This window comes from Equus asinus, chromosome X (genome assembly GCF_041296235.1).
Source record: "Equus asinus isolate D_3611 breed Donkey chromosome X, EquAss-T2T_v2, whole genome shotgun sequence".
NCBI classification, from domain to species: Eukaryota; Metazoa; Chordata; class Mammalia; order Perissodactyla; family Equidae; genus Equus; species Equus asinus.
The window spans coordinates 61,796,740-61,810,517 of NC_091820.1; the positions used below are offsets into that span (position 1 = coordinate 61,796,740).

Here is a 13,778-nt window from a genome sequence, read left to right on the forward strand (position 1 = left end):
TATTATGTACTTTTTCATTTTCTTTGAAGTTTAAAACATGTTTCTTTTTTTCTACGTACCTATCACTCTTCATTCCCAATATATTCAAACATATGAGACAGTTCATTTTTATTAGAGATGTCCCTCATGGAGCCCTTTGTGCTCCTGCTCGTTTGTCCTGGCTGCCCTCTAGGTTTGCTAGACAGCTGTTGTTCTGGTGTTTTCTTTTTCTAGAGGATATCCCTCCGGGATAACCCCCTTGGGGATTCCCTTTACCTCCTGTGTTAGACCTCCCCTTTGCTGGATCCATTTTACCCCCTTTCTTGATTTACTCCCCTTTTGTGAAACACAAGACCCCATTAGCCTCCTGAGAATAAGTGCCTGGGAGGTAAAATTTTTGAGACCTTTTCTGTCTGAAATGTCTTTATTCAACCTTTATACTTGCCCATTTGGCTATATGTAGAATTTCAGCCTACATATTCGCTTCTCAGACTTGAAGGATTTGCTTCCTTGTCATTGCTGAAAATCCAGTGACAGTCTCAATTTGATCCGAGCCGAAAAGCCAAGAAACTATTCTAATGACATTCTGAGTCTTCCTTGTCCTTGTAATTTTCCCTTCCTTGCTCTTTCCTGTCATTTTCATGGGCTTTTGGGAGTGATCAGAGGTAAACACATGACTTAAAAAGGCCATATTTAACTGGAATTTCTCTGCTGGGCATTTTACAAACTAGATACGTATTTCACCTTTGTGGATAAAGAAATAAACTCTTGGACAGGATCAGAGAGTTAGTAAATAACAGCGCGGATTCAAATCCAGGTTTTCTGATTCCAAAGGCTGGTGCTTTTTCATTGTGCCTCACTCCCTGAAATGATCCTTCTGTTCTAGGACTTTTTTGCTTGACTCTGGAGAGAACAGCAAAAGAAAATTTTGGTGGCTGCTTTAAACACAACAAAAGATTTGAAGGCTTGAACTTTTTCTTAGAAATTCATTTGTATTTTCATTAATACTGTCCCCATAGTTGTAGTTAATTTTAAAATGCACCATGTTTCTGCACACCTCTAATGGTATGCTATACCCTGGTTTGAGAAGTAGGAATTCTAGTCCAATCTTTTTGTAGATGAGCTACCTATAGATTCAGCAAATTAATGTCACAGCTGGGCAAGAACTTTAGCATACTGATGACTTTTTCTCCTACTGATTACCATTCCCCCAACATTTTATTATTTCAAATGTCCAGAGGAATTCAAAGAACTGTAAACACCCATAAACCTAGCACTTAGACTCTACAACTGCTGGTTCATCTACCCATCAATCCCTGATTGTACTTTTTAAGTACTTTTTGCTGAGGAAGATTAGCCGTGAGCTAACATCTATCTATTGCCAATCTTGCTTTTTTTTTTTTGCTTGAGGAAGATAAACGCTGAGCTAACACCTGTGCCAGTCTTCCTCTATTTTGTATGTGGGTCACTGCCACAGTGTGGCTGACTAGTGGTGTAGGTCTGTGCCTGGGATCTGAACTTGTGAACCTGGACCACCAAAGCAGAGCACACCGAACTTAACCACTAGGCCATGGGGCTGGCCCCTAAGTATTTTTTACTAGACTCTGCCTACAGGATCTTTCTCCATTTATTTGCATCATTAACCCAGAGAATGAATGGGGAAATGTAAATAGCCAAATATTTGAGTGACTGCTAAATGCTTAGGACATAATGGAGAGAACATAAGATAGCATCTGTGTTCTGAAAGGAATTTATAACCTAGTTGAGGAAGATAGTTTATAACAGACAACTTATGAGCATATAAGCTAGAATAGTACAAGCATGTGCTTCCTGTTAATATAAAATTATGAATTAATTAACATTGCAAACTTTAGGCTTAAGTGTAGCATATTCACTTTTAACGCCCAGACAATATATATATGCCTGTATATGGAAAAAATTATCTTTGTCATAAACAAATTCAATCTCTTCTTTAGTTCAGTGTTTCCTGCTTCCCTTCTTTTCCTTTTTATGTCCAGAACTTCCCTCTAGAGGCACATGATGTAGAAGTCAAAAAGGGGTTTACAATGAGAAGACTCCTTCCTGCCTCAGTCCCCTAGCTACAGTTTCCTTAGAAGCAACGACTCTAAGACTGGTTTCCTTCAATCTAGAGCTACTTAATGCATATAAAAAGCATATCCATGTGTGTATATACATATAAATATATTAAAATATGTATTTTTCTTGGTGTCGTCGATTCCGACTCCTAGCAACCCTGTGTACAGCAGAGTAGAACCCTGCCTGGTCTTTTTGTGCCATCCTCTTCCCTTCCAGTGCTATATGCGACAGTGCTCTCCTGCCTTTTGTAGGGTTTTCACAGCTGATTTGTTCCTTTTGGAAGTGGATGGCCAGGTCCTTCTTCCTAGTCTGTCTTAGTCTGGAAGCTCTGCTGAAACCTGTCCACCATGGGTGACCCTGCTAGTATTTGCAATACTGGTGGCATAGCTTTTAGCATCACAGCAACTTGCAGTTCCCACAATATGACAACCAACAGATGGGTGGTGTGGTTCCCTGACCGGGAAATGAACTCGGGCCACAGTGGTGAGAGCACTGACTCTTAACCACTAGACCACCAGGGCTGGCTAAAATATATATGGTGGCATATTATACACACTGCTTTGTACTTGCTGCTCTGATTAGTGTTTTCCCTCCTACCTCATAAGTACTTCCCTTCACTCTGGACTCCTTAGACTGCAGCGTGCATTACATCTTCCATTCTCTTTGAATGCTGGCTGTATTCCTATATTCATACTCAGATCAAAGACACTTGTTTCCTGCTTGTAAAAGGAAGAACTTGGGATGACAGTGTCCTCACCCCATTTACCATCAGTACATCTTTATAAAGATTCCACCTAGAAGCTGGAGGATAAGAGCTGCCTTAAGTCATTCCTGAAGCTAGATTAGGTGGACGTAATTAGGGAAGGGAGATCTGCAAGCTAGATAAAGCAGCCTTCATCTGAATGGGCAAACCACCCACTGGCTGACCTAGTAAGTCAACGTTGACTCAGATTACAAGCTCAATTATATGTACAAATTCCCCCCAAAGACAGAGCATGCTACATTTTTAAGCGATTTAAACCCATATCCTTTCACTTTTATTTTGCTTTACTATGACGAGTTACCTGCTGATTCCAAATAAAAGCAAGCAATTCCCTGATTTATACTTAATTCATCACTTAGACAAATCTTAATTGCTTTTTGGACCTCAGAATTACTGGGCCTTGTTCATCTTCTTTGAATCCCATAAGTCAAAAATGAAAGATAAATTATAAGTTCAATTTTTTTTAATTAATAATCTTGGAACAAATACATTAACAATTCCTTAGAGTTATATAGCACATTATAATTTTGAAAGAGCTTTCACACATACCAATTAAACCCTCACAACATCCCTGTGAGGTAGGCAGGGTTGGTGTTATTTTCCTGTTAAACTAGTGAGGAGAACAAGGCTCAGAGGTGGAGTAAGGTCACACAGTTGGTAAATGATGGAACCAGGACTAGAACCTAGGCCTTTTGACATGCCGCCTCCCTGAGAACATTCAAGTAATGATATCCTAGAATGAAAATTTTTCTCCTATGATGTTGATCAGATCTATTTTTATAAGTTTGATACCACCTTTTCCTAACAAACATCCAAAAACAAACTGTGATGAGACGTTTGTTCCCTGTTACCGGACTATTTCTCTTTGATGTATCAAGCACCATCCTAAGATGAAACTTACTTGTGTTTTAAGTTTTGAGGATCCTTGGCTACAAGTTCTAAATCATGATATGAAAATTTATTTTAGAAAGTTCTGCAAAAGTATTCCTATGTTGAATATGTCAAACTTACTTAAACAAAAACAACACAAGCCTCTATATTTTTGAAGCTTTGCAATCTTTCCCAGTAAGATGTTTCGATGTGTATAAATGGAAAGTAGGGAAAGGTGTTTAGCAACAGTAGAACATTCCTGGGAAACCTATGCAGAGTGCACCTAAATGCAAGTCATATCACACTAATTTGTTTTTGTTGTTGGCCTTCTAGAAGAAGGACAACTATTAGAAAACTTTCAGGTTTGATCCCATCTTATGTGTGACATCCTCAGCAACAAGCTAGAAAGATGATCTGAATTATACCAACAGGAGGGTCCAAGCAGTAGTGATCAAAGCATAAGTGCATGTGGTAAAAAGGAAGAAAACAGTTGCTCTTCAGTGGTTTTGCTTAGGTCCAGTGTAAATATACTTATCAAGGCAGATTTAAGCTATAGCATCTTCCACATTAAGTTTAGAAACGTGAAATATGGTGGGGTTATCAACTTGGAATATAAGATGGAGGAACTGAACGTAACTGACCCAAAACTAGATGTAAAAAGCAAAGTTAAGCTTAATGGGCATAAAAGGCAAGGGATAAAACTCAAGTGCTTTAGTATGGAGAGAAAAACAAAGCAAATGCAAACCTTCAGGTTAAAGTGAACCACAGAACATCAGGCATGTAAAGCAGGTTTTAAAAATATGAAAATGATACTGAGCTGTATTATCAGGAATGATGTTTTTAAAATTCCAGTTTTGGCCTTTTAAATTTAACAGCAATGGGGAGTAACTTAAGCCTACGTGGGGGAGGTGGTGCAGAAAACAAATGGGATCTAGAAACGGTTGAGGAGGTGGGAGGTTAGGGAACACCAGGAAACAACTTAAATACGTTCAAAATGGATTTAGAATCCCTTTAAATACATCCTCTCCAAAAAGTGTTTTCTAAATTGAGAGATTTGGTCAAAAAAGTTGGTGACAACAAAAGTGACTATTTTACTTTACAAAAGAAAGTATTTAAATGTACATTAGAAATGATGCTGTTAAAGATTACTCCACTGATCAAAGTGTTGAAACTGAAACGTAAGTGCTGCTATCAGTGGTACCCGGCAGAGAACTGCTTCCAAAAATAGAATTGCCAGAGTAGGACTCGACGTTAACAAAACTATTAAGAAACAAGTGCTTTTTATACTTAAAGCCTAATGAAAAAACATTGGTACCCTTAAGAAATCTAACAGTTTGAACTAACGTGAAAAATATTGCTGCTACATTTAAGTTTTCTAACATAAAACTTGAGAAGATCTAGAAGGTTCTAGTTCAGTATACTGGGCTCAAAACCAACTACATGTGTGAAATGCATCTAGACTATATTCTTTATAGTATCATTGTCATCATCATCTTCATGTTTTCTCTTCAATGGGTTTGATTCATTGGCCATGTTCTGTGATGAAACCATATTGGTCGTAATAAGAATATTTTTGGACCCAATCATTGAAGGATTAATCAGAACATTTTGAACTGCAGTTGTTGCAGGAACTGTAAACAGAGGAGAAAACACCCGATACTATGAATTACCCAGAATCAGAAACATGGTAAAAAGTATTCAACAAAGCTGAATTTAATTCTAATAATTTCAATAGCATGAAGTGCAACTATGTCATAGAAGAAACTCAGGTAATTATACTGCATTAAGAGTTAAATTAAAATTTTTAATACTTTAAAGTACTTAAATTAGTATCTAGTACAAGGTTAAAGAAGTTCTGTTAGGTTTCTTTTTGAACTTAACTACCTAAAATTTCAATTAGTCATGGGAAGCAGCACATTGGAGTTCATCATGGAACATTAAAGCACACATTAAAAGCACATGGTCAAGGTCAGGACTCGTGCTTCCCTTACAGGCCAACATTTTATATAAGTAGTTTACTGTGTGCAGTTAGGTTTCAGAAGATGTGAAATCTAAACATACGCATTAGTAAACTATGCTGTAACAAAATTCTACTTATATTAGTCCAACTTTCTAAGTATCCTTCCATAAAGTGAGTAAAGTTACAATTTTCATTAGATGTATGCTAAGTTGTAGTATTTTCTTGAGCTTTAACCCTAAGTGCTTTTCCCTGAAGATACCTTAGATTTGTGGACCCTTATTTTCATTCAGTGTTCTTAGAGAATCTGATGATCACACTGAATACTCTCCCTTCCCCTCCAAAACATTACATATATTAAAATTTCACACACTTTTAGTGGGCTCATAGACCCTCTATGAAGACCCCTGATTTGCAGCATTACTGCCACCTTCCTGTTATGATATTAAACAATTTAACTCTTGCTATAGGAACACAAACTGTTCTATAACCACAAATTATTGACACATTTTAAAGTTCAGAAAAAATATTTTAAAAGAACCACTTACAACCCACCCCCGACCCCTGCCCATCACATTACCTGGTTTGACAGGTGTGGACTGAGAAGGTGGAATCTGCACTGTAAATCTTTGGCTTGTCACTGACGCTGGAGGTGCAACTTTATTTGGGACAGAGACTGTTTGCGGGGTTGCTGTAGTTGTAATTAACAGACCATGTTAGTTAGATGACTTGCTATACAGGGTCATATTCTGTACTCCTTAGCTTATCAGAAACTACCTTCAAAGCACAGGGAACTAATGAAAAGTGAGAAAAAAACATCATTAGAAATAAGAGCAAAGTAACTTCAAAAATGTTTACAAGCTGAGTAGGTTAGAAGCTAAAAATTCAGGATAGTGTAACGAATGTAGGCTCTGGAGCCTACCTGCTTGAGTTTGAATCCAGGCTTTATGACCAACTGAGTGTCCATGGGCAAGTTATTTAAAACTTTTTGTACCTCAGTTTTCTCATCTGTTAAATGGGGGATAACAGTACCTATTTCACAGGATTCTCGTGAGAATTAAAATAATCTATGTAAAGCTCTTCAAACAGTGTCTGGCACTGAATTTTAGCTACATGAAGTCATGAAGTTGAGCATTTAAATAAACTAGCAGAATAAAGACCCAAGTTTTCTATTAATTACCTTAGGTGGCACTTTTAGTCTCTGTCACTTGCTGAGAATTAGATGTCTATTATGCCCATGAAACTAAATCAACATGCATCTAACAAAAGCCTATCAAATGTACCACTTGGGGTCCCCAGGTGGGCACAAAAATCATACTCTTTTTCTATATCCGGATACTTTTTTAAGCAGACAGGGATCTTACAGATAACTTAGTCCAAACCCCCCTCATCTTAATTCTACCCATTACTCCAAGGTACAACTCAAATACCACCCTATTTTATAAAATTTCTTTGATTTGCTGGAAAGTCATTGCCTGCCTCAGAAATTCTCTTAACACATCACAGGAGCCTTATTATTAGTATCTTATCTCGTTCACTAAACTACAAGCCTTGGCTAACATTTTTTATCCTTGTGAGCACATGGCTTTGTGTCTTGCTCCTAACAGGCACTCAAAAAATATTTGCTTAATGAATTTTGCAAGACTCAAAGACTTAGTATGTATACTGATGTCCAGCTCTCTCAAAAACTACATTTGTGGAAATGTGTCTGTTCCTAGGTTTTTCTTTGGGGATGCAGGCTTTCCATACATCCCTCTTCCCTGGAACCAATAGTCTGCCCAGGGATAGAGTTGCTGAAAAAAATCACAACTATCATCATCTTCAGGGACAAAGGAGAAGAGAGCCTAAATAGGGGAAGAAAGCCCAAAGGTACCCAGGAATCTGGGTTTTAGCGCTTTCTCTCCCAAACCCAGAAGGTGAGGCCTTAACTCCAACATATCTCCATCCCTAGGCAAGTTTTCCCATGTATTAAGGAGCAGTCCAAAGAATTTGGTGAAACTTAATGAAGCAATAGAAGTATTTTGTCAAAATTCACAGTAGGTAGATGTTTATTATTATTACTATTGGCTATTACCATAAGGAATTATTAACATTTAAGTAAGTATGGAGTTTAGGCTTTAAAACTGAACACAGCAGATGCTTGGGTCTCATGCTTTATGAAATTCATTTTAAATTTTTTTAAAGTTTAAAACTTGCCTCTTTGTTTTTAGCAGCTCCCTCACTCTATATTTTAATAATCGCTAAAATATGTACTGTAAATGTCTAGGAATAAAAATCACAACTGATAACTAAAATTGGTTAACTTGTCAACACGTGTAACTGATTGCCACAGCCTAGAGTTTTTAAAAAATTAGTATTAGCTTAAGTAATATGAATCCACAGATAAACAGAATATGATCAAAGTTACACAAATTATATATGCAAATCTCTCTCCTCAAAGGTCACATGCAGGTAGTTAGAAGTGTACAACGAATACTATACCAGGCTCATTTTAAAATGCTGAAATGTAAATTCACATCCTGAGACTATGAAGAGATTGTCTACACACCTCAAAAATCACACGCTGCTTCTACTCCAGCTATGGGACATCTACAGGACTCCAGTTATCAGCAGTAAGAGCCAAAAACAACGCTGGTCAAAGAGAAGGGGATTTTTTCTGAAAATACTTTAGGAAAGAAAGCCAGCAGAAACATAGGATAAAAAAATCAGGAAATCTAAATCCATTATTTATGTTTTCCTCATTACTTAAACAACGGCATTAAAAAGAAACAAATAATGGTTTCTAAATACTATTCTCCACTAAAAGGAATTAGGGCTTTTTGGAGAAATGGCTGATTCTAGGACTGGGCTAAGGAAAATATAAGACGAGCTTGGAACATCTTGTGCCAGAAAGCAAGAAATGCTCAAAGAATGACGGAGACTTGTCACAAAGGACACAGGAGCTGGCTTGAAGGAGCTCCCCCGACCATATAGGACAATCAGCACCACTTTTGAAAAGGTTAGTATTAAAAACAGAATGACTTTTTCTTTGATATTCTGAAGCTTTTTGTACATTTTAAACTTCTTTCTTTTGACTGCATTCTCTTGCCAATTTACTCAGAAATTTCTTTAATTTCTGATAAGTAGGCTACTGCCATGAGTGCGTTTGGCAACATCATTTGTATAGAAAGAACACAGCTTAAACTCCTGTTTTGGGGATCATACTTTACACCAACAACAATGGTGGGTAATGTCCAATTCTATACTCATTTGGGATCAGATATTCCTTGTGGCTTTCTTATTTTGAAATCTGATAAAATACATGTTTATAGCTTTACTAGAGGAAAAGTAAATGTATCATTGGCAACACATACGCGAGTTTTTTGACTTACCTTTTGACTTGCATTATAGTTCAAAATCAAGTGCTAATGCACTTCTTTAACAGCCAGAAAAGCCATTTCCCTCTGTCACTTACCTACAGTAGGAGTGGTAGGTCTGCTGCTAACAGCACCAACACTTAACCGTGGAACTAGTCTTCCTTGGTTAGCTCCCTGGGGGATTTAGAAAACAAATTACTTTTAATGTTGTTCAGATTTGACATGTTAGGATTTTATATATATAAAATACAAACATAATACATATCTACATAAACATGGATATGAGTATACATATGTACATACATATATAATTCTATATAGTATTTAAGTTTAAAGTAGAGTTTAGTATAAAGTTTAGTAAAGAGTTTAGTAAAGTATAACTTCCTTATGATTTTTAATCTTAATCTTAACCAGTCAACATCTTAACCCAAAAAGAAATTCTCTTATAGTGGAATTTCAGACAACAAAGGCAGCCCAACGTGGAGAAGACTTTTTCAGTGGTGGCAGAGCCTTAGGTTCTCTTTGAGAAAGCAAGTCCAATTCTTGATGGCATAGCATTTACTCTGTTAGTGGGCTTCACTCAAAAACTATGGTATAGGCGGAGAGGTGGGGAGTTATGAGACCGGGGAATGAGTCCTAGCTTTGCTACTAACTCCACAGATGAGTTCAGGTTCAGTTTCCTGTTGTGAAAAGTAAGTGTTGGGTTGGATCAACACGAAAGTTCCTTTTAGCTCTAAAAATCTTGCATCTTATATTTTGTATTTTAACATAGCAGCTAATTGCAGACATGGTATTTTCAAGCCAGTACATTTAAAAAATCCTAGTAAATTATTTCAGCCTTTAATTTACTGCATTATCTATAGGAATTTGCTTTTTACAAATTCCCCTAACACATCTCACCTTTTTTAAAAGCTAAGTTGACTAAAAATTCTTACCTTTTTAACTAAGGACTTCAGCCTATAGTTTGGAGCTGTTAAGCAGTATCTGTCAGGTGGCAGTCTGGGTCCTGCATATGGCTTAATCAGTGGTAAAGGGGTTTGATTTTTCTGCCTTGCAATATCCAGTAAAAACTAAAAAAAAATTGTTATTAGAACAACAATTAAAATAATTATAAGTAAAATGAACTTCAAATAAAAGTTTGCTTACATCTCTTGGGGGAGGAGAGGTAAAAGACTGGTCAGCACGACACTGGATTGCCAGTCTCACATCATCTGCATCAACATTAGGTTTCTTAGCATGGCTGGAATAAATTTTTGCATCGTCCAAAATTGTAGTCACATATCCTTTAAGAACAAAACATTATTTTCTTAAACATATGAAAACAGCTTAATATTTCTAGCCACTTTTCTTAATGGAAGGTTCCACTAGTTTCTAGAAAGTTTATCAAATTTGGTTCTAATATCTAATTGACCTTTCTATATGATCAATTTTGAACAGATATCACCACGTAAATACCACTGTCCCCTAGCTTGAGCTCCTTTTTACTGCTTTAGGCTGAATTCTGTGATAGTAACTGTTAAAGTAATTTAGTTGAAAATGCTTATACAATAAAATGATCTTTTCAAATTCAGAAGTTAGGCAAATTTTTGGTGTATTGTTAACTTACGGAAAGCAAATTCCAACATTTGATTTATAACCCTTGGTTCATACTCCGTAATTCCCATATCCTTCAGGATCTGTGCCATCACCTGTGGATTCAAATAAAAGCGCCAGATGCATAATCTAAGTATTGGAAATCAAGACTGGACCGAAGGTAGTATCTATATTTATAATACAAGGTCCCCTTTCTCTGGGTTCCAAACTTGTACTCATTCCTTTCCTCCCAAATGAGTGTCAGGATCACACCAAATTTCGTCGTACTCTCTTTGCTGGAAAACTTTTAATTTTGGGGCGGGGGCGGGGGCAGAGAAGAAAAAGGCCGGGGTTGGCTTTCGCAGCAGAGAGGTAGAGGTGGCTACAGCTGGTTGTCATTTTCGGATGTGGCGACGGTGGAAGCTAGCATCAGGACCCCGCGAGAGTCAGGGCTCGCAGACGGGGCGAGACGACGAGGCGGCCAGGGCCCGAGGCCCAACAGACGGAACCGGGTGGCTAGCGGGTGCACTCCGGAGGGGCTGCCGGGGTGGCAGGACATCACCCGGGGGGCCAGGGCACCCCCATCTCCCCCTGCCCCTGGCCGCCCCGGCTGGGCTGAAACTGGCACGCGAGCCCATCCTCAGGCCCTCCGCCTGGGCCTGCCTCCCAGGTCCTTGGCCGCGCGGAGCTTCGACCCCCCGCCTCTCAGCCTTCGCACTTACCAAAGCATCTCTCGGAGCGTTCTTGGGAGGCGCCATCTTGCCCGACTCCATGTTATCCGGCCACTAGTCATCCGGGGAGCGAGGGCTGCTCGCGGGCTCCTCGTTCAGGCTCCGCCCCTGCGGGGTGCGGAAGGCGGGGTTAGCGCGCCCGCCCCGCCGGCAGCCGCTTCCACCCCGCCCGAGGAGGCTGCGGCCGGCTTGGCGAGCCTGGAGAGTCGGCTAAGCCTTCCTCGAGGCGCCCTCGGTCAGCACTTGGAAGAGCTAAGAAGCTCGTCTTCCCAGAGCTATCTGTAAAAGTGCACCAATCGGGCCACCCTTGTCGTTTTTGGGGCCCTTCCTCACGCGTCCCCTGCTGCCACCCTGGCTCCTTCTGTCTCCCTGGAATGCTCGCCGGCCTGCCTCCACCTGCCCCGTGGTAGGGTTGCCTGGTCAAATGCAGAGCACCCAATTACATTTGAATGTCAGATCAACGACGAATACATTTTTTTCATAAGTATATCCCCAATATTACACAGGGTATACGTAATACTACAAAATTCTCTGTTGTTGATCTGACATTCAGATTTAACTGGGCATTCCGTACTTTTACTTGCTAAATCTGGCAACTCTACCCTAGAGCGTGCTGTCCACACAGCAGGCCTTGGGTCATCTCTCGTCACACTCAAAGGCCTGTCGTGGTTGCCAATTTCATACAGATGAAAAGCTAATACCTCTGAATGCCTGCAAGATTCCCCACCGGAGCCCCTCCAGCCTTGTACCTTGGCCCAGAGTAGTTGCCTCTGTCTCTGCTGAGGCCCATCCATGACCCTCACTTGCCTCCCAGATGCCCTCCCCTCCCCCACTCTCCACAGAACAGCCTGAATGATTTTTGGAAAACGTGCAAGAGTTAACCGTCTCTGGCTTAAAGTGTCCCAAAGAGAACTCTTTCTTACTCTTCCACAATCCACCAACGCCCTAGCGTTCTCCAAGCTAAGAAAAGGCACTCTGACCGCCCCCCCCCCCCCCCCCCCCGCCCTCAGGCCGGAAACAGCAGTTAGCCATGTGTCGCTCTTTCCCCCACAATCCACACTCAATCTAGCAGCATGTCTTGTCAGGGCCATCTCCCAAAGTCACACCACGTCTATCTGTGTCTCCGCATCTCCATCTGGTGCTACTACACGAACAGTCCAAGCCAACAGCTTTACTTTCCAAGACTACAGAAATTGGTCCCCAAAATAGTGCCTCCCCGACATTCTTTACACAACCAGAGAGATCTCTAAGTCATAAACCAAATAATTGTGTGCCTTTCGTTAAATCCCTCTAATGGCTTCCCTCACACACACAAATTCCTACTGAGTTCTGGGGCTTAATGGGCTCTTGAGTTTTGGGTATCAGCTCACCTCATCGGACTCGTCTGACTCGGTTGTCCACCAGGCAGCCATCTTGAACTTTCGGGAGGTCCCCCACGAACCACATTGTTTCCGGTACGACCCTGATCTCCACGCTCCGGAAGCGCCTTGCCCAGCTCACCATGGGCAACCTCTATGCAAGACTAATAATGCTTTTCTCCCTTTCGAATAGGTAGTATATGCAGAGGGTACAAATTTAAAAAATACATTTAAAAACAAGAAAGAGAAAGCCTCTCTGGCTTGTTCCAGCCACTCATTTCACTTTCACAGAAGGCACCACTGTTTACCAGTTTCTTGTCCATGTAGTTTACAAATATTACCTTCTTTATATCTTATCTCCGCACCCCCCCCAATGGTACCATATCTTTGGGGTTACCAACCTTCAGAGAGCCTGGGACACAGCAGTACTAGATGAAAAGACCATAGTATATAATAAATAATTGCACACATGTATTATTGCTATAATATAAAAATGTGAAAATAGATGTTCATTTTAAATTATGTTTTTCTATTTACTTTTCTGTTACATACATGCTGTTATTTAAACAAAACAATAGGACTAATTAACTGTGGCAATTAGTAGTAATTAATAGTAAGACTAATTAAACAATATATGTGAGAAAATATAATAATATTTTTCATATTTCTATCCTCCGTCATGGCAACTTATTTAACTCTTGGATATTTAAATTTTGTAGGTCATGTTATTGTATATTCTTAATATGCGTAAATGTGAGATGTTAAAAAAGGAAGACTGTAAATACAATAAGACAAACAGCTATCATCTATCACCTATATTTAATTTAAAGAAATGAAATATTTCTTTTGACCTCATGGTACAGTACGATATTTTTACTCTTTCTTTTTCTTTTCCAATAATACTTCTCTGAACTGCCTGCATCCTTTAGGAAGTCCTTCTTTTCTTTTATGTGGTGGTAAAACTGAATATAGTCAAACATAATATTCACTTTGATATACATCTCTGCTTTTATCAAGCCCACATCAGACTGATTCTTGGTGTCAGTTCAGTGTGATGGCATCAGGCTAAATATCCTTTGAAAAAAAATGTTTGAG

The 13,778-nt window shown here is 39.4% G+C and overlaps 1 protein-coding gene across 1 annotated transcript; it reads right to left on the reverse strand.

The window, feature by feature from the left end:
• Positions 1-3,284: 3,284 nt before the first annotated feature.
• Positions 3,285-11,602, reverse strand: TAF9B (TATA-box binding protein associated factor 9b). Its single transcript, XM_014865968.3, has 7 exons — positions 11,317-11,602; positions 10,629-10,710; positions 10,169-10,305; positions 9,958-10,092; positions 9,121-9,196; positions 6,247-6,357; positions 3,285-5,340 (listed from the first exon to the last, which is right to left on the reverse strand). Exons 1-7 carry the CDS (start codon positions 11,365-11,367, stop codon positions 5,165-5,167), a joined length of 768 nt encoding a protein of 255 aa, XP_014721454.1. The 5' UTR covers positions 11,368-11,602; the 3' UTR covers positions 3,285-5,164.
• Positions 11,603-13,778: the final 2,176 nt, after the last annotated feature.

Bases quoted from the DNA above. Each gene is read 5' to 3' on its own strand.
- TAF9B (XM_014865968.3), bottom strand. From the start codon at position 11,367: ATGGAGTCGGGCAAGATGGCGCCTCCCAAGAACGCTCCGAGAGATGCT. The intron at 9,197-9,957 runs GTAAGAATTTTT...TAAATCCCCCAG, and splicing joins TGAAGTCCTTAGTTAAAAAG to GGAGCTAACCAAGGAAGACT. The intron at 5,341-6,246 runs GTAATGTGATGG...CTCTGTTTACAG, and splicing joins GTCCACACCTGTCAAACCAG to TTCCTGCAACAACTGCAGTT.